Source organism: Balaenoptera borealis, assembly GCF_965194805.1.
Source record: "Balaenoptera borealis genome assembly, chromosome: 2".
Taxonomy (NCBI): domain Eukaryota; kingdom Metazoa; phylum Chordata; class Mammalia; order Artiodactyla; family Balaenopteridae; genus Balaenoptera; species Balaenoptera borealis.
The window spans coordinates 164,607,577-164,630,271 of record NC_138867.1 but is presented as its reverse complement, the minus strand read 5'-3'; the positions used below and the strand labels follow the sequence as shown (position 1 = coordinate 164,630,271).

General features: G+C 52.8%; 1 protein-coding gene across 18 annotated transcripts; it reads left to right on the top strand.

Annotated features, from left to right (window-relative positions):
- The first annotated feature begins 1,305 nt into the window (after positions 1-1,305).
- On the top strand, positions 1,306-21,344 carry RNF44 (ring finger protein 44). Of its 18 annotated transcripts, XM_082380540.1 has the most exons (13): positions 1,408-1,546; positions 2,280-2,453; positions 3,669-3,735; positions 12,468-12,619; positions 12,828-13,017; positions 13,210-13,377; positions 13,782-13,958; positions 14,064-14,225; positions 14,308-14,432; positions 14,749-14,836; positions 14,925-15,046; positions 15,183-15,282; positions 16,875-21,344. In XM_082380540.1, exons 4-13 carry the CDS (start codon positions 12,513-12,515, stop codon positions 17,079-17,081), a joined length of 1,446 nt encoding a protein of 481 aa, XP_082236666.1. In that variant the 5' UTR covers positions 1,408-1,546; positions 2,280-2,453; positions 3,669-3,735; positions 12,468-12,512; the 3' UTR covers positions 17,082-21,344. The 18 variants fall into 18 exon arrangements, 16 of the variants coding, with proteins under 16 accessions (XP_082236672.1, XP_082236666.1, XP_082236668.1 ...); XM_082380542.1 differs by lacking the exon at positions 3,669-3,735; XR_014241401.1 differs by lacking the exons at positions 2,280-2,453; positions 3,669-3,735 and adding an exon at positions 15,486-16,327 and having other exon boundaries at positions 1,414-1,546; positions 16,875-17,013.
- The last annotated feature ends 1,351 nt before the right edge of the window (positions 21,345-22,695 follow it).

The window sequence follows — 22,695 nt, the reverse complement described above, 5'->3', positions numbered from 1 at the left end:
CAGTCAGCCATTCCATTGACATGAAGTTCTAAACATGAAAAACAAATCTATAGTGATAGGAACCAGATCGATAGTTATGACCAGAGTAAATTGACTCGAAGGGGGTGAGAGGAAACTTTCTGAGGTGATGAAAATTTTCTAGATCTTGATTGGATTTTAGTTATACAGAGGTATACATTTATGAAGAAGGCACTAAGCTATACACGTAAGATTTGTTTATTTTACTGTAGAGTTACAAAGTATACCCTAAATTAGGCTTTAATGTAGTTCTGATTTAAAAAGAAAAAAACAAAAACAAAAACACAAATACAAACAAAAAAACCCCAAAAAACAAATAAACTTGTTTGTTAAAGAATGAACCAGAGTGGGGTAGAAAGCAGCCTCTGAATGTCCCGCCTGAGCCCTGTCGCTTCCTAGCAAAATCCCTTAGCTGGCTATGTCTCGGTTTCAAATCTATAAAACAGGGACAATAATAATATTCCCTCACTGGGTTGCTGGACTTTATGGACCAACTAAGTTAATTCATTTTAAGCACTTAGAATATTGTTTGGCACATGGAAAGAGCTCAACAAATGCAAGCTTTAAAAAACAAATCGGCCTCGAGGTAGCGGGTGTAAAACAGCCCTCTGCAAAGGTGCCAAGTCCTGGGCTGAGAAAAGGGGGCCTCCTGAGGGCAGCCTCTGAGAGGTGAGGACTTCAGGGACTACAACTCCCGGGACGACCCAGCCGGAGCGGGGCGCACTGGAAGTTGTAGTCCTCGTCGGCTAATTATACCCAAGGATGCAGGCAGCGGCGATCCCCTCTGGGACTGGGGATGCCGGACCTGAGCAGGTATCAGCCACGCTCTGGTCCAGGCTAGCCCTAGCCATGGGCATACGCATTCTCCTATCACTAGTCTCCCTACCGCCCAAAGGCGGTATCATCGCTCACATTTCACAGACGAAGAAACTGAAGCTCAGAGAACGACACAAAGGGAGGAACCAAGAACTGCTGACCCCATAGTCTTTGCTCTTTGTATATGTATCCTTGACACACACACACACACACACACACACACACACACACACACACAATTCCGAGGCTGAGGGAGGGGAACAAACTGTCCGCGAAGGAAAGGTTCTTTGAACGACCACGGAGTCGTATTATATTTCCTATTTAGTCACTCGCCAAGGGCACACAGTAGTAAGGGGGCGGCTGGGAGGCCAGGCCCTGGACTCTTTGCCCTTGCGCGCCCTTTGCCGCCGGACACTGAGTGGGCGTGGCCGAAACACGCTCCTCCTCCTCCCACCCTCCGCTCCCGCGCGCTTGGTGCAGTCCAGGTACTTCCTTACGCTCGCGGGAGGGAGGGTGAAGCTGCGTAGCCGGCGTGGACCTCGCGCGCGCCTGCGCGCGCCCGGGCGAAGAGGTTCGTGGACGGTTCCACTGCCTGGGGCCAGAGGGGGGGCCGCGGCAGGCGGCGCGAGCCGCAGCGGGACCGGGACCCCCGGCTGCAGCGGGAGCGACGCGCCGGCCTCCCGGTGGGGGTGGAGCCCCGCCGCGGCCCCAGGTAACGCCCGGCCTGGACCCTGCGCCGTGCGCCCCAGGCGCGGGGCCAGAGAGACGGAGCGATAGGGGGCGGCCGCGGGCTGGCATTGTAGCACGGGGACTTCCAGCGAGGCCGCTGCCTGCGTCCGCAGGGCCGGAGCTCGCTGTCCCGGGACCCGGAGCCAGAGCTGCTCCGCCCGGTAGGTCTAAGAGCCCCAGTACGGGGAGCCCCTAGGAACTACGAGTCCCAGCGTGCCCTGCGCCCCACGCATGCCCCGATCGCAACCCCTGGCGAGTGTCGGCTTCGGCTGGGCCCCAGGCGTCCGGGACAGAGCTGCAGTTCTTTGGCCTCGTCACGGCTGTCCCAAACACTTTACCAGCGCTCCTTGTCCCAGCCGCTGGGGATCCAGAGCGACCCGAGCCCTGCCCTGGGGCGGCTGCGGGTCCGGGGAACAGACCGCCGCGCGCCAGCGGCTTGGTTACTGCTTTGAGGGCGTAGGAAGGCGGGGGCTCCAGAGGGTCTGTGTCTTGTCCAAGGTCACACCTTCTGTTGCCTGAGGGCTATTAAGCCCGAGTCGAGATGGTGTCGGGGGCAGGAAGGCGACGTGGGTGTAGGAAGCTGGCCTTGGATGAAGGGAAAATGGGGAATTCGGCTGGTCTCATCTCTCCCTGGGTCTGCCAGCACCCCCACTCTTACAGCCCCCGACTTTCATCACCGGATGATGTGGTGACGGTACCTGCTCCTTCCTCTGCAGACCCTGCGGGTTCCAGTGGTGAGAGCTACAGCGGGGAGGTAGTCAGAAAGGGGAGCCCCTCCCAACGCCCTACCCTCAAAGCTCACACATTCAAGCGCAGACCCAGACCCAGAAAGCCAGGCAGGTACCGCCGAAGATGCACACACAAGTGAGAGCCACTATTGACTCACTGAGGTAGGTATAATCACCCCCATTTTACACCTGGACAAACTGTGAGCCTCATAGAGGTAGTGACTTCCTCAAGGTCACCAAGCTGATAAAAGGCAGAGCCAGGGTCCAAGCCTCGGTGGGCTGGCTTCAGAGGCTCTGTATTTAACCATCAGTGTATGCCTGCCCCCTCAGTAGCCTATAGGAGATGAACAGCAGTGCTACACACATTAAGTGCTCAGTAAATGTCATCTATCGTTAGTGTTGTCATCATCCTGGTTTTACAGATGAGACTGAGGAAGAGTGAGACCACATAAGTGACCAAGTCTCAAAGCTGGAGCCAGAGTGCTGCAGCCCTGAACCCAGACCTGGGAACACCTTTACAGACACTCTGCCCTCCCCCATATGCACAAACAGCCTCTGCTTTTTAGGGGAGCCAAAGCTTGGGGCTCAGGTGTGTTCAGGCCTGCCCTGAGTGGAGAGGACTTGGCAGGGGGCCTGTCAACCCCCAGCCTGGAGTGTGAGGCTCAAGTCTGATGCCCTGGGGTAGCTGGGAGGTCTGTGTCCTGAGCTGGCTTTACCAGGCTGTGTTGTGTGTCCCTGGATGGTCCCTCAATCTCTATGTTCTGCCAGCTCCACTTGGGAAGGCCCTGCATCTGGAGGAGAGTTTGAGGGGTCTTAGAAAAAAGGAGTGGAGAACTTTCTGATCCTGATGGAGGGAAGGAGGCAGCCAGCTGTCCAGGTCTTAGGTAGGCAGATGGAGCAGGAGAGGGCCCCAGCAGGAACCGATGACCCCGCCTTCTTCCTGCGTGCACAGAATCCCTCCCATCTCCTGCAGAGGAGGCCTGGGAGTGGAAGCTGGAATGTAGCATCCAGTACTTTGCACTCGAGGGACCAGGATTCAAATCCCTCTCTGCCACTCTTCCACTCTGGGATCTGGAGAGTCTCTTGCCCCAGGACATCTGTGCTTTTGATTATTGAGCAACACTTGGGGACCCTGTGTTGGCATTTGCGTTGCATGCAGCAAACTTAATGTTCGATTAAAATGTGATCCCAGGTTTGCCCCTTGATGGCTGTGTGATGGTGGGTGAATCACATCCTCTCTTGCCCAAGCTTCCTCATCTGTAAAATGGAGCAAACACTGGTACCTAGCTCTTAGGTCATTGGGAGGACCAATGAGATGATCAGGGTGGGACTTGCCCAGATCATGCAGAAGACTCTAGAACCCTGATTTCTCCACAGAACTTCGAGGCAGATGCCTGGGCAAGAGTGAGCCACCCCTACCTGGGCCACACTTCTGGGATCTGTGGTAAGGGGAGTCATTTCCTTAGCCACTTTCCTCATCTGTGTAAGATGAAAGTAACAGAACCTGCCTTCAAGGGGGTGGGGGTGGGGTGATAAGAATGGGGCACATAGTAGGTGTGCAGGCCGTGGGCCCACGTTGGGGTTCCACAGCATAAGACTTGTCAGTGAACCTGAGAGGAAAGTCCAGACTTCTGGCTTCTCTGGTAAATCTGGTAAAATTGAGCCTCCTTCCCTCTTGCTCCAGAGTGATTCTGCATGCACCCAGCAAGGTTTTTCAGAGGGAGATGTGTTATTGGCCTCCGGTCCTGGGGGGAACCCAGAGGTCTGTGGGAATCTACTGAGGGCTTCCCAGGGGGCGTAAACCAGAGGGTCATGCATGAGAGAACGCAGGGCAAGGATTTCCTGGCCCTGAAGCATCAGGGGCAAGGAAGGGCAATACAGAGTCCCTTCCTTGGGCATCCAGGGAAGTGTGAGCCAGGCCCTGCTGCGGGTAGGGAGAGCAGTCCCATGGAGATACCTTCTGCCATCCTGATGTGGTGTAATAATAGTCATGCTGTATATTGAAGAAGCCAGGAGATGGTCAGGAGAGGCTCCGAGGAGGCAGCCTTTGAGCTGAGCCCCAAAGGTTGAGCAGGGTTTGGCCAGAGGTGAGTAGGGGTGTTGAGGACATTTTAGACAGAGAATGGCACAGTCAGAGTCTTGGTGGCTTCAAAGGAGTAACTGGATTGTGGAGTAGTTACTGGAGTCGCTTTCTGAGGGTGGGGAGTGGTAAAGGATTTTCACATTGTGGCCTCGGGCAAGTCACTTCACCTCCTTGAGCCTAAGATCCTCACCCATAAAATGAGACTGGTTACCGCTGTGGTGTCTGCCTCTCAGTAAAGCTGTGGTGTCTGCCTCTCAGTAAAGGCTGGATGTCAGTGCACTTAAAAATGCTGAGTCCTCTTCCGCCAGGAGGAGATTCTTTATTTATTTATTTATTTTTGGCTGCGTTGGGTCTTCGCTGCTGCGCACGGGCTTTCTCTAGTTGTGGCGAGCGGGGGCTACGTTTCGTTGCGGTGCGTGGGCTTCTCGTTGCAGTGGCTTCTCGTTGCAGAGCACAGGCTCTAGGCGCGCCAGCTTCGGTAGTTGCGGCACGCGGGCTCAGTTGTTGTGGCACACGGGCTGTAGAGCACAGGCTCAGTAGTTGTGGCGCACAGGCTTCGTTGCTCCACGGCATGTGGGATCTTCCCGGACCAGGGCTCGAACCCGTGTCCCCTGCTTTGGCAGGCAGATTCTTAACCACTGTGCCACCAGGGAAGCCCAGGAGGAGATTATTGAGTGAGACACGAAGCAATCATGTCAGGGTTGTGTGCAAATTAAATGGCATGAAGTGAAGGTCAGGGTGCATCTAGGCCTGAGTTCAGAGACAGAGGAGTTCAGTACAAGCTAGAGACTTCACAGCTTCCTATAAGAGGTGAGATGGGAGCTGAGCCTCAAGGGACAGAGAAGAGGAATGGATTGGTAGAAAGGAAGAGAGAGGGCATCTCAGGCAGGGAAGGCCAGAGGGAGCACTGCCATGGTCGTGGGAGAGAGGCTGGGGAGAGGTGAGCCTGAAAAGTTTGGTAGGGGAAGCTTGTCTTGTTAAGCACAGCCCTGAAAGCCAGGCATTAGGGAGCCATTGCAGGTTCTATTCCTACACAGGCAAGCAGGGGGTGGTCTTAACAATGTAGGCACTTTGAATGTGGGAAGGATTTTCTGATTGCTTTTACAGAGTGAGAAAAATAAAAGGTTGGAAGGGATTTAGGAGAAGGGAGAGTTGCTGATAAGGAGATGGTTAGAAAAAGGCATCCCCATTTATTCTCATGCACACGTAGTTTAACTATGATGGATAGAGTTTGGCATTCCAGGTAACATCTGTAGCACTGCATCATGAATTTGATCTTCTGTCCTTAGAGATATGCAAACAGCGAGTGGGTACCATTTTCAGTCATTGTGTTGCTGGCTGCCATCCACAGTGTGGTGTCAGATTGTTGCTGGTCTAAACAACACCTGGATAAGCATATCTGTTCCCCAACTTCCTTCTGGATTGTTTCCACTGGATACCCTTCCCAAAGGGGGATTTCTGACTCTAAAGGAACACAAGTTTTTTATGGCTTAAAATATTTAAAACATACTCTTTCACAGTAATTTTCTTTAGAATTTTCAGTAGGTTATACTGTATAGAGTTTTTTTTGTTTTGTTTTGTTTTTAAGGAGCAAATGTACAAAAGCATATACAATAAAAAGTCTATCCTGACCCAGTGCTCTCCTCCAGTTCCCCCTGAGGACAGTTATTAATAAGTTTCCTGTATATCCTTCCAGAAATATTCTATATACAGATACTGTATATATCCAATTTTTAAAAACATTGATACTGTTACACTGTTCAGTATCTTTCAGTTTTTAAATTTGAGATTATGAAATATACCAAAGAAGCATAGAAAATCACACACACACCCCCAGCAACCCCACCACACAGACTTAACAAATGTTTAACATTTTGTGCTGGTATCTTGTTTAGGGCTGTGCTGGAGGTAGCCCTATGTCAGTGCAGCTGCATACAGAGGAGTCCAGTTATTGATTATATGCATAATTTATTTGGCCTGTTCCCAGCTCCCAGCTTTTTTTTTTTTTTCTATCGATGTAGAGATAATACCCCACTTTGTATAATGTCTGCCTGGGGAGGCATCGAGGCAAAGGGGAACGACGCTCGGCTTTGGCTTGGGTTCAAGTATCTGCTCTGCCACTCTTCCTCACTGTGTAACCTGGGGTGAATGACACCCCTCTTGATTCTCTCTACCCATCTGTAAAATGGGCAGGTTATAGTAATCCGTCTCATAATTGCTAGGAGGAGTACAGTAGAAAACTAAAGACTTAATTGGGTTTAGTTCCCCAATTCCCCCTAAGCAGGGAGCTCTCCGAGGCCTCGCCTAGAGCAATTAGAGCGCGGGACGATTGCTGCTCCAGCTTCAAACTGTTCCCCGCCCTTTTCCCTGGCCACGCTGGGGGCGGGGTGGTTAAATGTCTCTGTGACGTCAACGCGAGCCGGGCCAATCCTCCTTCCCGACAAGCGTTCGCTTATTTGCATGGGTTGCCCATTATTGGTTCGTTGGGCCATCCAGCCCCTCCCAACTTTTTAAAGCCACCGCGCAGTATAAACAAGGAGATGCGAGGCGGCCAGGCCATGATGTCATCGCGGCGCAGTAGCTTTCGGGGCTGACGTCATCTCCGGGGAGGTTGCCGGCCCAGGGCTGTTAGAGCCTTCCTAACCACTCGGACTGGCTCAAGAGCCGCTCCTGCCCCTTCGAAGGTCAGGTCCATTGCACTTGTGTCCCAGGCGCCGTCCCGAGGAGGGGACCATGACACAGTAAGTCCTGGCTGCGGCTCTCCCGGCGGGACCCACTTCTCTGGCGGGGAAACTGAGCCTCAGAAGCATGAGTGATTCGTGAGTTTGCATAGCAAGTTAGAGTTACAGCCAATTTGTGTTGCTTACCGCGGGGTCTCCCATCTTTAGGTCAGACCATGTGGCCCCGCCCCTTTCCTGTGATGGCTGCGGGCACTTTAAGTGAGGAGGTGGGGGCGAGAAGGGGGTTTAAGAAAAAAAAAATCTGCTTCCAAGATGGCGGCCCACTAATCACGTGCCGAGTCTCGGCGAATGATTGGCTCTTGGCGCCCCCGAGGGGCGGAACTCTTAGCAAGGGGCGGGACCCTCGCGGGGAGCAGCCGGCTACTGTTTGCCGGAACCTCCCGGCGCGCCCCCGCGAGCCCCCCTCCCTCCCGGCGCGCGAGCCCGCCGCTTCGAATGTTGTGAATCAAATGTGGGGTTTGTTACATTCCGCTGCCGCCGCGGACAGTTCTTAAAGGGCCAGCCGCCGGCAGCTGCGCAAGCCCGGCCGCGTCCTGCGCCGCCTCCCGCTCCCCGAGGGCCTGGGCCGAGAGACTGACCGCGTGTGGGCCTCGCGAGGCAGACGCCCGGCGGACGGACAACAAAGAAAGAGGGCCCCGGAAGAGCCGGACTGCCCCCGGACCGGGTGGGTGGGGAAGGGAGCACATTGTTCCTCAGGGCGGGGGCTCTTAAAGGGTCCAGGCAGCACACTCCCAGCCCCCCGCCCCCTGCCCAGCTTGGCCGTCCTAGATCGGGAACAAAGGAGTCAACGTGTGGCCAGGCGGCCGAAGGTGAGTCGGGGCCAGAGCCCCCAACTCCCGATTTCCGCATCCATGGAATTCCTGCCCCCCTTCCCCTGGGACTGGGGGCTGTGATCTAACTGGCTCTGCAGGAGTTAATTACGGGCAGTCCGTAGAGGGGACGGCGAGGCCTCTAGAATCCGGGACCCCTCCCCACCCCCAGCGCCCCCCAAGGCCAGGCCGAGTCTCCCTTCTCCAGAGGCAGAGCGCTGCGGTTGGAGAGGAAGGAGCCGCCCCCTCCCCCTGCCGCCGCCACTTCCTTTGTTGTTGCTTTTGTCTCACGCCGAGCACATGGTCCGGGATCCTCGGCTCTTAAAGTCACAGCGCTCTGGCCCCGACGCCGCAGTATGGCCTCCAGCCCCCGATGTCCCTCCGATCCCGGCACAAAGGAGTGAAAGGGGGACGAGGGAGGCCCCTCTCTGGGCGAGTATCTGTACCACGTCCTCCCCACCCCCGTCCCCAGTCCCAGGGAGGGATGGCTGAGGAAGCTCCCCGAACCCCGCAACCTGCTCCTGGCCCACACTGAGGAGGGGCCTGCTCCTCAGGGACACTGGTTTCCTCCCCCAGTAATGTGACTACCTGGTTTTTCGCGTCTTGCCTCTTGTGGCTTTATTTGGGAGCTCTGGGAAGGAGAGATTTCCACTCCCATTTTACAGTTGTGGCAACTGAGGCTCACAGAAGGGAAGATTTCCTTGACCAAGGTCACCCAGGGAGTCTGGGCTGGCCAACAACTCTTAGCTCGCAGCCTGGTGGTCCTGCTCTCAGCTGCCTCCAGGCCCCACAGTTGGGGAGCTCTGCTTGCCCACCAGTCAGTGCTGGGCCCAGCCCGCCTCTTTTTTGAGGGGTGGGAGGGGGGGCTTCTCAGCCGGCCTGAGTCTGCTCCTGTTCTCAGGACCTGACTCGGCTTATCTGCAAAACAGTCCCTGTACCTGCAAACAGCCCCCAGGCCCAAATGATATGTCAGGGTCTCCCTAGACCAGGATGGGGATAGGAAGTAGGGAGTTGGCTGCCTCCTGGGGGAGGGGGTGGATGCAAGGTGCAGTCCCTGCTTCTGGGCAAGATTGGATTTAGGGACCCTGAAGACCCTTTTACGGAGACCTCACTGAGAGCCCAGCGCAGAGGAGGTGTGGTGAAAGGCAAAGCAGTTAGGTGGTGGCCTTGTTGTTTGACCTTGAGCAAGTTGCTGCTCCAGCTCTGGGCCTTACTTGCTTCTTTCCACAATCGGTCTAGTCAGGATGCCTGAAAGAGAAAGCTCTCCTGATCTCCTTTAGGGCCTGCAGTAGAGAATTGGCATTAGGTAATTCTTGAGGTTACTGATGGTAATGAGAGTCAGGGGTTGAGGAAATCTGGGCCTAGGGGGCCAGCCAGGACTAACTCTGTCCCTCTTTGGCTTTGTGGTCTGCAGCAAGTTACTTCCTTTCTCCTGGTCTCAGCTTACTCAACTGTGAAGTGGGTGAGTTCCCCATGGGCCATCTCTGTCTCCAGTCAAGAACCAGGGTCCCCTCCCTTGCCAGCTGGGAGGGGATATTCCCTGAGGGAGGCATGTTTCCCAGCTGCCTCCTGCAGAGCTTAAAGTAGCATCTTTAAGCTGCTTTGGGGGTGGGAGTGAAGGTCAGCCTGTCGTATTTTCTAATAGTGATCATTCACACCTACGCTTTACAAATCACTGCAGTGGCCTTTGAGCAGTCCTGGGAGGCGATTATTGGGCTATTCCCATTTTACAGATGAATAAACTGAGGCTCAGAGAGTGGAGGCGATGTGCCCAATCCTCAGCCAAGACTCTGGCCAGAAGTCAGGGTATTGTGTGTAAGAATGCAAGGGTCAACACTGTCATCTTTGGCACCATCAGCCACAGCTAGAGGCCTTCTGTCTGGTGGTTGGGTTTCTCAGCTTCTTGCCACTTCCTTTCCTGAGGTGTGGGTGTGCTTGAAGAGGCTGGCCAGAGCAGATTCCCATGGGCCTAGGCCTCTGTGATTCTGCACCCCTGAGCCGTGACACTGCCCGGACTTCAGCAAGACAGCCTGGCACAAGAGGAGCAGTTGAGGCCACTGCCATGTCCCAGTGCACTCACAACTCCAACTGACTGGCCTTGGACCTCACTTCTCTGAGCCTCAGCATGCCTACTTCTGAGGGTTGCTATGAGGACTTATTAGGATGGCACATGGGAAGTATTGTAGTTCTTGTTAATACTCCTCATAGGCAGGACTGTGGGCTCCCAGGATCTCTGAGGTCAGTTAGAACAGAGGTTCTCAAACACCTGCCTGTGCTGTAGAAACTGCTGGGGAATTTAGTAGAAATCTAGGTGCCCTTGTTCCCCAACCCTCCAAAGATTCTGATCCAAAAATCTTGGGTGGGTCAGGAGTCTGTTGTTTCAGTTATTTAGGGGTTTCCTCTGAGTCTCTCTTGGCCTTTGTTTGCTCGGCTGGATTATCAGCAGGAATCAAGGAGGCTGTGTGTGTACACATGAGTGTAAGGATATGCACTTGGCCCACGCTGGGGGCTCACGACCCCAGTCACCTGTGGTGGGCAGGCAAGGAATGGGCCTGGCGTGGCCTGGAGAGAAAACTCATGCCCAGAGTGAGGTGGGTCAAGCAGAAATGAGGGCCCAGTGGGACCAGATTTTCTGCTTCCTTCCTCCCCCCTCACACACAACACACTGAAAGGACAGATTTTTTTATGTCCCAGTTTTTAATCATTGGCACTAACTTCACTGCTGCCAGACATGGCCTTAGACCTATGTAATTGGCTCTCCAGTGTGCATTTACCACATCAGGCCTGCCCTGTGCTGGACACAAGCTGGTCACTGGGCCCTGCCTGTGGGCCCTGCCCGCCCCTCTGCCAAGTGCTGGAGCCCAGGTTGGGCGGGAGAAATGTGAATTTCAGCTCTACTGTGGCTGTGGCCTTGGCCCTGTGCTGTCTTATGAAGTGGAGAAGAGCCTCCCTTTCAGGCTCATTTTGAAAGTCAGGGCCCATGCACGTAAAGCCCAGCACAGAGGAAAGGAACAAGGTGTTGAGGGGACAGTACACCGGTTCCCTAGCTGTGTTAGCAGGGAGGCGACACTTAAAGCTGGGTATGAAGGAAGCATAGGAGTTTTGTTAGATGGTGGCAGGGTTGCCTGTGGCAGGAACAGCCAAAGGCTGGTCCTGTTGGATGCACCCTTCAGCGTTGCAGGGCCTGACAGGTTCCAGAGTCTTCCCTGCCAGGGCCTCATTCCAACCTCCGGAGTTAATGAATGGTCCCCCCAACTTCCCCCACCTGGACCCTAGCTCCTGCCCCGCCCCATTCTCACTCAACTTCCTCCCTTAGGTTTAGGTTCTTGCTTCCTCTTTTTTCTCAGCAAGCCCCAGCTCCCACTTGGGGGCTGTGTTGGGTCAGGTTTGCACGCACTCCCCCCACACACAAAGGGCCTGGCTACACGCCAGACCCACCAGTTCACCAGAGGTTGACTTCCTTCATCGCGTCCTGCCAGAACCCTTGGGCTGGACCCCTTCAGCATCAGTGTGCAGCAAGAGGCTGGTAGTCAGCCCACCTCCCAGCTTTGACACTTACTGTGAGGCCTTGGGCGAGTCCTTTTGTCTCTGAGCCTCAGTTTTCTCTTCTGCAAAATGAAGCTAACAATACCTTACTTGAAGAGTAGGTGAAGTCCCATTTGGGTAGGCACTTTGGGAAGAGATTATGGAAAGAATGTATACAGTCGGCCCTCTCTATCCATGGGTTCCACATCCATGGATGTAACCAATTGCAGATTTAAAATACTTAGGGAAAAAAATTCCATGAAGTTGCAAAAAGCAAAACTTGAATTTGTCACTTACATAGCATTTACATCATATTTATATAGCATTTACATTGTATTAGGTATCATAAGTAATGTAGAAATGATTTAAAGTCCATGGGAGGATGTGTGTAGATTATATGCGAATATTATACCATTTTATATAAGGGACTTAAACATCCTCGGATTTTGGTATCGTGGGGGTCCTGGAACCAATCCCTCGTGGATACTGAGGAACGACTGTACTGACTTGTCTTGGACTGGGAACCCCGAGGGCAAGAACCAGTCAGAACGTCTCACCTGTTACCAGTGGAAGGAGAACTAGGCCCCAGGCCTGTTTGCAATCCATCTTGAGCCAACCAGACAGAAGGGAGGACGCTGGAGTCCCCTCAGGAGCCCCAGTTACCTAGAGGTCAGAGTTGTAGATCCCCACGCCAGGACAGGGTTTCCTGGAGACCCCACCCTGAGGGAGCCTTACCAGAGCCCCCTGGCCTGAAAGCATGCCGGCCAGTCTCTGAACTTACCCTGAGGTGGACCCTGATCTCATTTCACAGAGCAGGAAACTAAGGCCTGGACTCCCTGCAGGCCAAACCTAAACCCTAGTGCCAGAGCGCAGCACTGCCTGGGGAGCCCAGGGTGTGGTGGGCATCAGTGGCCTCTGGAACCAGGCTGCAGAGGTTTAATTCTGTCTCCCCGACCCCTAATGGAGCAAGGGACTGGACTTCTCTGTACCTTAGTTCCTTTGTTGGTTTGCTTCCTAGGGTTGTGAGCCCTGGCCCAGCCCCTCCACCCCTCTGCCTCCCCTGATGCAGCCATGGGCTCTGGCAGTGACTAGGTGGCCGCCCTCTGCCCCTGTGGGTCAGCGGCGATTCTCTGCAGGACCCAGCAGCAGCCCAGGCCAGCTCTGGGGAAGGTAGGAGGGAACCTCCCAGTCCTGTGGAGCCCGGAGCCCCTGGTACTGGAGCTGTCAGCCTGGGCTGGGGCACAGGGGCCAGGGGTGGTAGGGCACAGGGCCCTGAGCTGTCTTCCTTCCCCAGTGGGTAGTGACCTTGGCTTCTCTCCATGCTCTGTGAATGAGCGGCCCCCGTCAGTGCTACTGGGGCTTCCTCTCTGTGGTGCAGCCCTGGCCGTGAGGGCCCCCTGGCCAGCCCACCTACCCAGGATGAGCGCTTACCCTCCCAGCAGCCGCCGACCCGACCAGCATACCTCCCCGTAGAGGAGCGCCGAGCCTCGGCTCCTGCCGGCGGGAGCCCCCGAATGCTGCACCCAACCTCCCAGCAGAGCCCGTTCATGGTTGATCTCCACGAGCAGGTAAGCGGAACCACCACCCCCATGCCCACGCCCACGCCCCGCTGCCCCTGGCCTCTGGCGAGCCAGTCTGGGGAGCAGAGGGAGCAAGCCCTGACTTCACCTTCACCAGAGCTGGCCCGGCAGGACTTTCCTTTTCACCTGGGGGCAGCCGAGTGGCCTCCCTACAGTTCCTGGGTCTCTCTCCTCCTGCAGGTGCACCAGGGACCTGTCCCTCTGTCCTACACAGTCACCACAGTGACAACCCAAGGCTTCCCCTTGCCTACAGGCCAACACATCCCTGGCTGCAGCACCCAGCAGCTCCCAGCATGCTCCGTGATGTTCAGCGGGCAGCACTATCCCCTCTGCTGCCTCCCGCCCCCGGTGAGTGAGCGCCTGGGCCTCCTGCCCCACCCCCACCTGAAGGCCCCAGGCACAGGCCAGTGTCAGAACTGAGCTGAGCTTACAGCGCCCATCCAGGCTGTCAGTGTCTGCTCGGCTCCAGGCCACAGCCCCGTCCAGAACGGCGTATGTGCGTTCACGTCCAGTGGGAGAGCACTTCAGAGTTCAGGGACCTCCCTGCTCCCAGTGCCTGCTTTATGGTTTGGAGTGGTAACTGTGGGCCTTAAGAGCAAAACATCCGGCCTGGGAGGCCTAGGCCAGGTATGGATGGTCCAGAGGCCTTTGATTGGGACCGATCGCTGGGTGGAATGGCCCCTGGCCCAGCCACAAGCAGACCCAGCCCAGAGCCCAGAAGAACATTCTCCAGCCTCTGCCCTCTTTCTCAGCAGCTGATCCAGGCGTGTACCATGCAGCAGCTCCCTGTGCCCTATCAGGCCTACCCCCACCTTATCTCCAGTGACCACTATATCCTGCACCCTCCACCGCCAGCCCCACACCCCCAGCCCGCTCATATGGCGCCTCTTGGGCAGTTTGTGTCGCTGCAGACCCAGCACCCACGTATGGTGAGTCTGAGCGATGGGTCTGATGCTAGAGGGGATGGCAAGTGGGGCAGAGAAGTGGGAGCTTCCCTTGTCACTGACTCTCTGACCCACCTCTGCTTCTTCCAGCCCCTGCAGCGCCTTGACAGTGACGTGGACCTGCGGGGGGATCAGCACCCCCTGGGGAGCTTCACCTACTCCACCTCTGCCCCGGGCCCAACTCTGTCCCCGTCCGTGCCCCTGCACTACCTGCCCCATGATACCCTGCACCAGGAGCTGTCCTTTGGTGTGGTAAGTGCCACCCCCCACCCAGGATCTAGGGTGACCGGGAGACAGGCCTGTGGCTGACGTGCACCTGGCCCCCCTCTCGCAGCCATATTCCCACATGATGCCCCGGAGACTGAGCACCCAGAGATACCGCCTGCAACAGCCGCTCCCGCCGCCACCCCCGCCGCCTCCGCCACCACCATACTACCCCAGCTTCCTGCCCTACTTCCTGTAAGTACCTGCACATCTGCCCCAGAACTGTGGCGCCCTGTTCTTCTGGGCCCTCTAGTGGTTAGACCCAAACACAGCCCCGTGGGGCCCCGGGGCCTCTTGAGCCACCTAGCATCCCCGCCAAACCATACATGCACACTCACGCTCACCAGCTGAGCTCCCTGCCCTACTGCGGCATCTTGGGACAGACACTGGGGTCCCTGGTGTGAACAGTGCAGAGTTCTGGGCTTTGTTTCATGGCGGGAGTCGGGAGCAGCTCTGCGCCCCTTATGCCTACTGACCTTGACCCCGGGCCCGCGTACCTATCTCCCCCTAGCTCGATGCTGCCAATGTCACCAACAGCAATGGGGCCCACCATCAGCCTGGATCTTGATGTGGATGACGTGGAGATGGAGAACTATGAGGTCCCGTGGAGCCCTGTCCTGGGAGGTGGGGGCTTGGGGGACTTCCAGCCCTGGCTGCCACTGACCCTCCCCTCCTGCACATGTCCAGGCCCTCCTGAACCTGGCAGAGCGGCTGGGAGATGCCAAGCCTCGCGGCCTCACCAAAGCGGACATCGAGCAACTTCCATCGTACCGCTTTCATCCCGACAGCCACCAGTCAGAGCAGACGCTGTGAGTGCCCTGCGCCCCCTCCTGCCTCTGTGTGAGCACAGATGGGTTGCGGTCTTCCCAGGGTAGGGCTTCGTGCTCTGCCGCGAACCTGCCCTCGCCCTCAGTGTGCGGGTGACGCTCTGTGCCCTCCTCCCAGGTGTGTCGTCTGCTTCAGCGACTTCGAGGCACGGCAGCTGCTCCGGGTCCTCCCCTGCAACCACGAGTTCCACACCAAGTGTGTTGACAAGTGGTTGAAGGTAACGTAGCCACGCCCGCTCCCAGGTGTTCCTGGTGTGGTGAGGGAGGGGGGTGGACTGGAGGGCTTCCCTTCGTGTCCTCTTCAGCATCCAGAAGTTCCGGCTCCACTCAGGGAGCCAGGTCCCCACCGGGCAGCGAAACAGCCCCGGATGGGATGGGAGTCCGGTGAGAGTGGAGCCTGATGTGTGGCTGCTCCCCCCAGGCCAACCGGACGTGTCCCATTTGTCGGGCTGACGCTTCCGAGGTGCCCAGGGAGGCTGAGTGAGGTCCACAGCCACCCAGGAGAACCCTGCCCAAAGCTCTGGAAACTCCGGGGGCCCGGGGAGGGCGTGGCCCAGGCCTGCCCTGCCGTTCCTGCCTGCATCTCCAGAGCTGGTGCCAGGGTCAGCCCGAGAGAAGCCCCTGCAATAAGCCCTTGCATTTGCCAAGCTCCAAAGACTCCCTCCCCATTTGCCCACCAGTCTAAAAGACGCCTGCCAGGGAGTGGCCTGAGAGTCCCTAACTCAGTCTTTCTCCTGTTTGCCCTCGGGTCTGTCTCCTCTCCCTGCCGGCACTGGGAGCCAGGGGTTCATCCCCCTCGTGTGGCTGGTGGAGATCCTTGGCCCCGGGATGGGCAAAGGGGGTGCTGTCCTGGGTCGCCTGGTCTCTTGCACTGAAGTGGTGTGGTCTCTGCTCAGGTGGCACTGACAGCCGTGGCCAGATGGTGGCAGGAGGCCAGTGGGTTCTCCTGCCTTGACCCCAGACAGACTCAGGCAGCCAGCCCCACCCAGGTTGCTGTGGGGGTTGCTGTGGGGTGGGGCTGGCTCCCTAGAGCACCATAACCTCGGGCACAACATTCCTGCCCCAAGCCCAGGCTGGAGGGCATCAGAGCCAACCTCCCGAGCAGGTGGGAGGCAGGCCCTGACCCAGGGCGGCATGTATCCTGAGGGGGCCTGGACCAGGCCAGGGAGAGTGATTTCCTGTGTTGCAGGTGGCCACCCCTGCCTGGCGGTGACAGGGCCCAGACCCATGCCCGATCTCCCCTCTCTGTCGTTTTGCATGAACGTGAGGAGCAGCAGTTTTTGTTTATTCATTTGGCCCAAAATCGCGTGTAGGATTTGAGGGTGTGGATTTTTTTAAACAATTTATTTTCTTTTGGTTTAATGGGGGGGGTGTATAGGGACCAACCAGGACCAAGTGCCCAGGGGCAGGGAATGGTCTGGTGGTGCCGCCTGGTCTGCATGCATGTGCGCGGCTGGGGCGGGGCCGGGCGGCTGTCGGTCATGGGTGGGGTTTGAGGGGGGCGGGGGGGGGGTCTGTGCTCAGCTGATAACTGCCATGCACTGTACTGCACACGTCCCCAGAGCCTACCGGGACCGTACGCTTTTCAGGGCATTTCTCCCTCTCTAGCCAGGGCCTGTCTCCCACCTGCCTGGGCGTGTCTCCTCCAGGGAAGTCCCAGGAGGACAGGGTCCAAGGAGGGTGTGGACCCCGCCTCCAAGGGCCCCCTCCCAGCCTGAGCCCTGCCCTCCAAGACCTGGAGGAGCCCCCGGAGGGTCTGGCCAAGCTCCCTACCCTCGCCCACCCAGGTCCCATTCCGTTTCTTCCTCAGCCCCCGCTGGGGTTGCTGCCCCGAACGAACCGCGTGTGGGGCCGGCACATCCTAGCAGGCAGCCCCTGGCGCCTGCTGCCTCAGGGATGCTCCAACCACCCTCGTTCTCCCGCAGCGGCCCTGGCCCCCCGCCTCCCCCCAGCCCGCCATGGGGCCCCATCAGCCTGGCCCCACCCCATGGAGAACCCAGAGTCTTACTGTATATAACTCCAGGTGACATTTCTATATTTATAGCAGTGTTGAAACCCCACCTGTTTTACACAGAGAACTACCCTCTCCGACCCCCTCCCTTCCCCACCCCCCAAAAAAAAAGGTTTTCGAAACCCTTAACGGTTCCTGGGGCAGGCGGAAACAGGCTCACGGATGGTGTGTTGACTGCAGCAGTGATTCCAACGAGCAGCTATTGGGGGGGAAACACAACATTAAAAAAAAAAAAAGTTAAAAAAAAAAGATTTATAAAACAATTATTTAGGATGTTTGTGATTTGCCGACCTTGCTATAGATGCCATGTTACCAATGATTTCCTGTGGTGGGGGCTTGTCATTGTTTACTCTTTTATTTACCAACTTCTGGCCTAGGCATGACAGTGGGTGCTGTCCCCCAGCCCTGGCTGGGCCCAGCGCCTGTGTTCTGTGTTAGAAAGGTCTTTTATATATACATATATATATATATATATATACATATATATATGTATATATATATATATAATTACATATATATATATAAATATATGTAATTTGGGGAGCCCTGTTCCTTGCACATTTTACAGTTACCTCATTTTTCCCATGTATGTATTTGAGAAAATGCTAATATATAGAGAAAAAAATGGTTCTTAAAGCTTAAATGTGTGGTTTTCTCCATTCCATTGGATTCACATTGGTTTGTAGCATTTAACATAACTAGTATGTTGTATTATATATGTGTATACTGATTGAAATTTTTAACAGATTTGTACTTTTTTTAAAATGAAACTTGCTAGTTCTGCTTGACCAAGTAGTGCAATCATTATTTTTTTTAATATTGTTGCTGATTTCAGAGGGATATTCACTAATAATAAATGTATGATGTATATCGAGTACTGCCCAAGCTGCCTTTGGCTGCCTGTGTTCTCGTCCTTTTGATGGGAAGTGCGGGTGGGGGTGTCGGTCTGAGAGTGGGTAGGGGACAGGGATGAGGGGGCCAGAAAAGATTGTTATTCGCTGTGGAATCTTGGGGAAAATGATACCTCCTGATGGAGAGGGATCTACGGGGCCAGTTAAGTGACAACTTGCTCCGGGCCAGACTGCTTCATGGGCAAATTAGGATTCTGTTGGCAACCGACAGGATTCCATCTAACTGGTTTGAGGGAAATGGCACTTAACTAGTCTGTCATTTAAGTTCTGGAGGGAGGTTCTGCTTCAGCCTGACCAGATGGGGCTCAGGCGTGTCCTAAGGAACCAGGTATCTCTTCATCTTACAGCTTTGTTCTGCCTGGTGCTTCCTGGTAACTCTAGCTCAGTTTCTTCTAATTTAGCATCATCTCCATGCAAAAACTGTTTCCCCCCCCAGTAATTCTAATAATTCCTGGTCTGGAGTCTTGTTAGACCAACAGGTTGCACGCGCATCCCTGAACCGTGTGCTACTGTTAGGGAGCTAGAACAGCATGACTGGCCCAGCCTGCATTACATACCCACCCACCCATGGGCCGCACTGAACCTACAAGGATTTGAGCCCCTCATCCTCAAGCTCAGTGGGGACGAAGGGCCCGAGAGCCACTAAAGGGGCCAGACTGGTGATGTGGGTACGTTCCTCTTCTCCACGGTGGCTTGTGGTATGGCAGGGCTGCCCGCTGACTTGATAGTATGTCAAAGCAACATGGTTGGGAGCAGGAGCAGCGGGCCAGGGGCAGGAGACCTGCTGTGCCTGTCTGTGATGCCACTATCATCTGTGACCTTGGTCAGGGGACTTCTCTTTCAACCTTTGGATCATCGGCAAAATAAGGGTCAGGCTCAGTTGAGTGGTTACCTAAGTGTGTTTCAGAGAAAGTCCTGTGGAACATAATGGCGTTTCTGCAAAAAAGGACTCTGGTAAGATAAGTTCGGGAAATTCCATGTTGAGAATAACAGCCTATATCGCAGGGCTTTTCTGAGCCTTGGCTATGCTGATGTGTGTTGTAAATCTCTAGCAGTGGATACATAACTCCGGGCAGCATTTCCTACATTGGGCTTCTTTGGCCACATGCCAGGCCAAGTTGCATTCTCTGGCGCACACTGGGGCATGGTGAACTAGACCAGTGGTAGGAGCTGAGTTCCCAGTCTGAGCGAACTGTCAGATGGGGAAGTCTCTAAGCTTTTTTTCAGTATTTCAAAAAGCCTGTAGGAAAGGAAAATCACAGATTGTATCAATGGATGCAAAAAAAATTTTTTGGCCAAAATTCAACATTCATTCATGATAAAACTTGGCAAGATCATCTATACAAAAACCTACAGCTAACATCATCCTTAATGATGTGAAAGACTAGGTGCTTACCAGCCCTGAGATCAGGACAGGCAAGGATATCTGCTTTCACCACTTGTATTCAACATCATACTGGAAGTCCTAGCCAGCACAACAAGGCAAGAAAAAGGAAATGAAATTAGGAATGCAGATTAAAATGGAAGAAATCAAACTAACTCTATTGTAGATGATATGATGAAGATCTATGTAGAAAATTCCAAGGAATCTACAAATAACTAGAACTAAATGAGTTCATCAGGTCATAGGATATAAGATCAATATACAAAAGTTAATTGTATTATTTCTATATACTAGCAATGAACACATGGAAATGGAAATTTAAAACCTGATGATAATATTTACAATCACTTGAAAGACAAAAGAAACGTGTAAATCTAACAAAACATAAGACTTGTATGTTGAAAACTACAAAACACTGATGAAACAAGGCAAAGACCTACATAGAGAAACATGTCATGTTCTTGGACTGGAAAACAGCATAGTAAATTGTCATTTCTTCCCAAATTGATCTCTAGGTTTAATGCAATTCCTATTAAAATCCAGCAAAGTTTTGTGGGTTTTTTTGACATACTGCCATGCTTATTTTAAAATTTACATGTAAGGGCAAAAGAAACCAGAGTAGCTAAGACAATTTTTAGAAACAAGAATAAAGTGAGAAGAATCACTCTGCCTGATTGTAATATTTCACTGTAGAGATGCATTAAGACAGTTTATCAGGAGAGGGATAGACAAATAGATCAACGGAACAGAATAAAGAACCCAGAAATAGACCCACACAAGTACAACCAACTGATTTTGGAACATTCAATGAAGAATAGTTTTTTTCAACAAATATTACTGGAGTAATTGGATAGCCATAAGCAAAAAGAAAACAATCATAAATTTAAAGGTGAAACATGAAACTAGAAGACATTTAGAAGAAAACAAATGAAAATCTTCACTGGGATCTAGGGCTAGGTGAAGAGTTCTTAGGTATGATACCCAAAACAGTCCATAATGCTCAACATCACTGATCATTAGAGAAATGCAAATCAAAACTACCTCACACCAGTCAGAATGGCCATCATCAAAAAAATCTACAAACAATAAATGCTGGAGAGGGTGTGGAGAAAAGGGAACCCTCTTGCACTGTTGGTGGGAATGTAAAGTGATACAGCCACTATGGAGAACAGTATGGAGGTTCCTTAAAAAACTAAAAATAGAACTACCATACGACCCAGCAATCTCACCACTGGGCATATACCCTGAGAAAACCATAATTCAAAAAGAGTCATGTACCACAATGTTCATTGCAGCTCTATTTACAATAGCCAGGACATGGAAGCAACCTAAGTGTCCATTGACAGATGAATGGATAAAGAAGATGTGGCACATATATACAGTGGAATATTACTCAGCCGTAAAAAGAAACGAAATTGAGTTATTTGTAGTGAGGTGGATGGACCTATAGTCTGTCATACAGAGTGAAGTAAGTCAGAAAGAGAAAATCAAATACCATATGCTAACACATATATATGGAATCTAAAAAAAAAAAAAAAATGGCTCTGAAGAACCTAGGGGCAGGACAGGAATAAAGACGCAGATGTAGAGAATGGACTGGAGGACACGGGGAGGGGGAAGGGGAAGCTGGGATGAAGTGAGAGAGTGGCATGGACTTATATATACTACCAAATGTAAAATAGCTAGTGGGAAGCAGCCGCATAGGGAGATCAGCTCGGTGCTTTGTGACCACCTAGAGGGGTGGGATAGGGCGGGTGGGAGGGAGACGCAAGAGGGAGGAGATAATGGGGATATATGTATATGTATAGCTGATTCACTTTGTTATAAAGCAGAAACTAACACACCATTGTAAAGCAATTATACTCCAATAAAGATGTTAAAAAAGAAAAAGTCCATAAAAGAAAAAAACTGAAACTTGAACTTCATCAAAAATTAAAACCTAAAAAAAAAAAAAAAAGAAAAAAAAAATTAAAACCTAATTTGCAAGTCACATATCTGACAAAGGACTCATGTCAGATATATAAACAACTCACAAAACTCAGTGAAAATCAATCCAATTAAAACATGGGCAAAAGACATCAACATACATTTTAGCAAAGGATATTTATTGCGTTCAACACCATTAGCCATTAGGGATACACAAGTTAAACCACAATAAGATTATTACACCTATTAAAACAACTAAAATAATAGTGACAATGTCAAATTCTGACAAGGATACAGAGAAATTTGATTTCTCATACGTTTTTGGTGGGAATGTTAAATAGCACAGCTACTCTGGCATATAGTTTGGCAGTTTCCTTTTTATATTTTAAAACCTTGTTTAAAATATTAATTTTGATGCAGTCTATCATAAATAAGTCAGTAGAGATGGATCTGTGAAGTGAGAGCCCTGTGCCATTGGCTGGGGAGCGCTGTTCCAGCTCATCCCAGCCAGAGCGCACGCCTTCCATGTTGTTCCTGTCCATTGATTGCTTCCAAATCCAGATGACCAAATAGTCATTGATCCCCAAAGTAAGCTCAAAATAGGTTGGCTCAGCCATTCCCAGCATCTGCACCCCTCTTAAATCCTGGGTAAACCAGGAGAGGCATAAAAAACCCCAGCAAGTGGCAAATTGGCCGCTCTTGAAGAGCTGCTGCAGCCCCTGCTCTGCCGCTTTGCCCAGCTTCACCATGGTAACGGCCTAGCATTTTCTTATAAAACTGAGCATGCACTTACTATATGACCCACCAACTGCACTCCTGGGCATTTTATCCCAGAAAAATGAAAACGTGTCTACTCAAAAAATACACACCCAAGAGTTCAATAGCCATTTTTATTCTTAATATCCCCAAACTGGGACAACCCAAATTGTCCTTCAATGAGTAAATGGATAAACTGCAGTCCATCCAGATGGTGGAACACCACTTAGCAGTGAAAAGGAATGAACGGTTAAAAAAAAAAAAAAGTATTTATTTATTTATTTATTTATTTATGGCTGGTTGGGTCTTAGTTGGGGCAGGTGGGATCTTTTGTTGCGGCACACGGGCTTCTCTCTAGCTCTGGACCGCGCCAGCTCAGTTGCCCCGCGGCATGTGGGATCTTAGTTCCCTGACCAGGGATCGAACCCGCGTCCCCTGCATTGGAAGGCGGGTTCTTAACCACTGGACCACCAGGGAAGTCACCAGGAATGAACTATTGACACATGTGACAACTTGGAGGATCTCAAGGGAATTATGCTGAGTGAAAAAAGCCAATCACAAAGGTGACATATAATTCCATTTTTACAATACTGTTGAAATGACACCATTAGAGAGATGGAGAATAGGTTAGTGATTGCCAGGG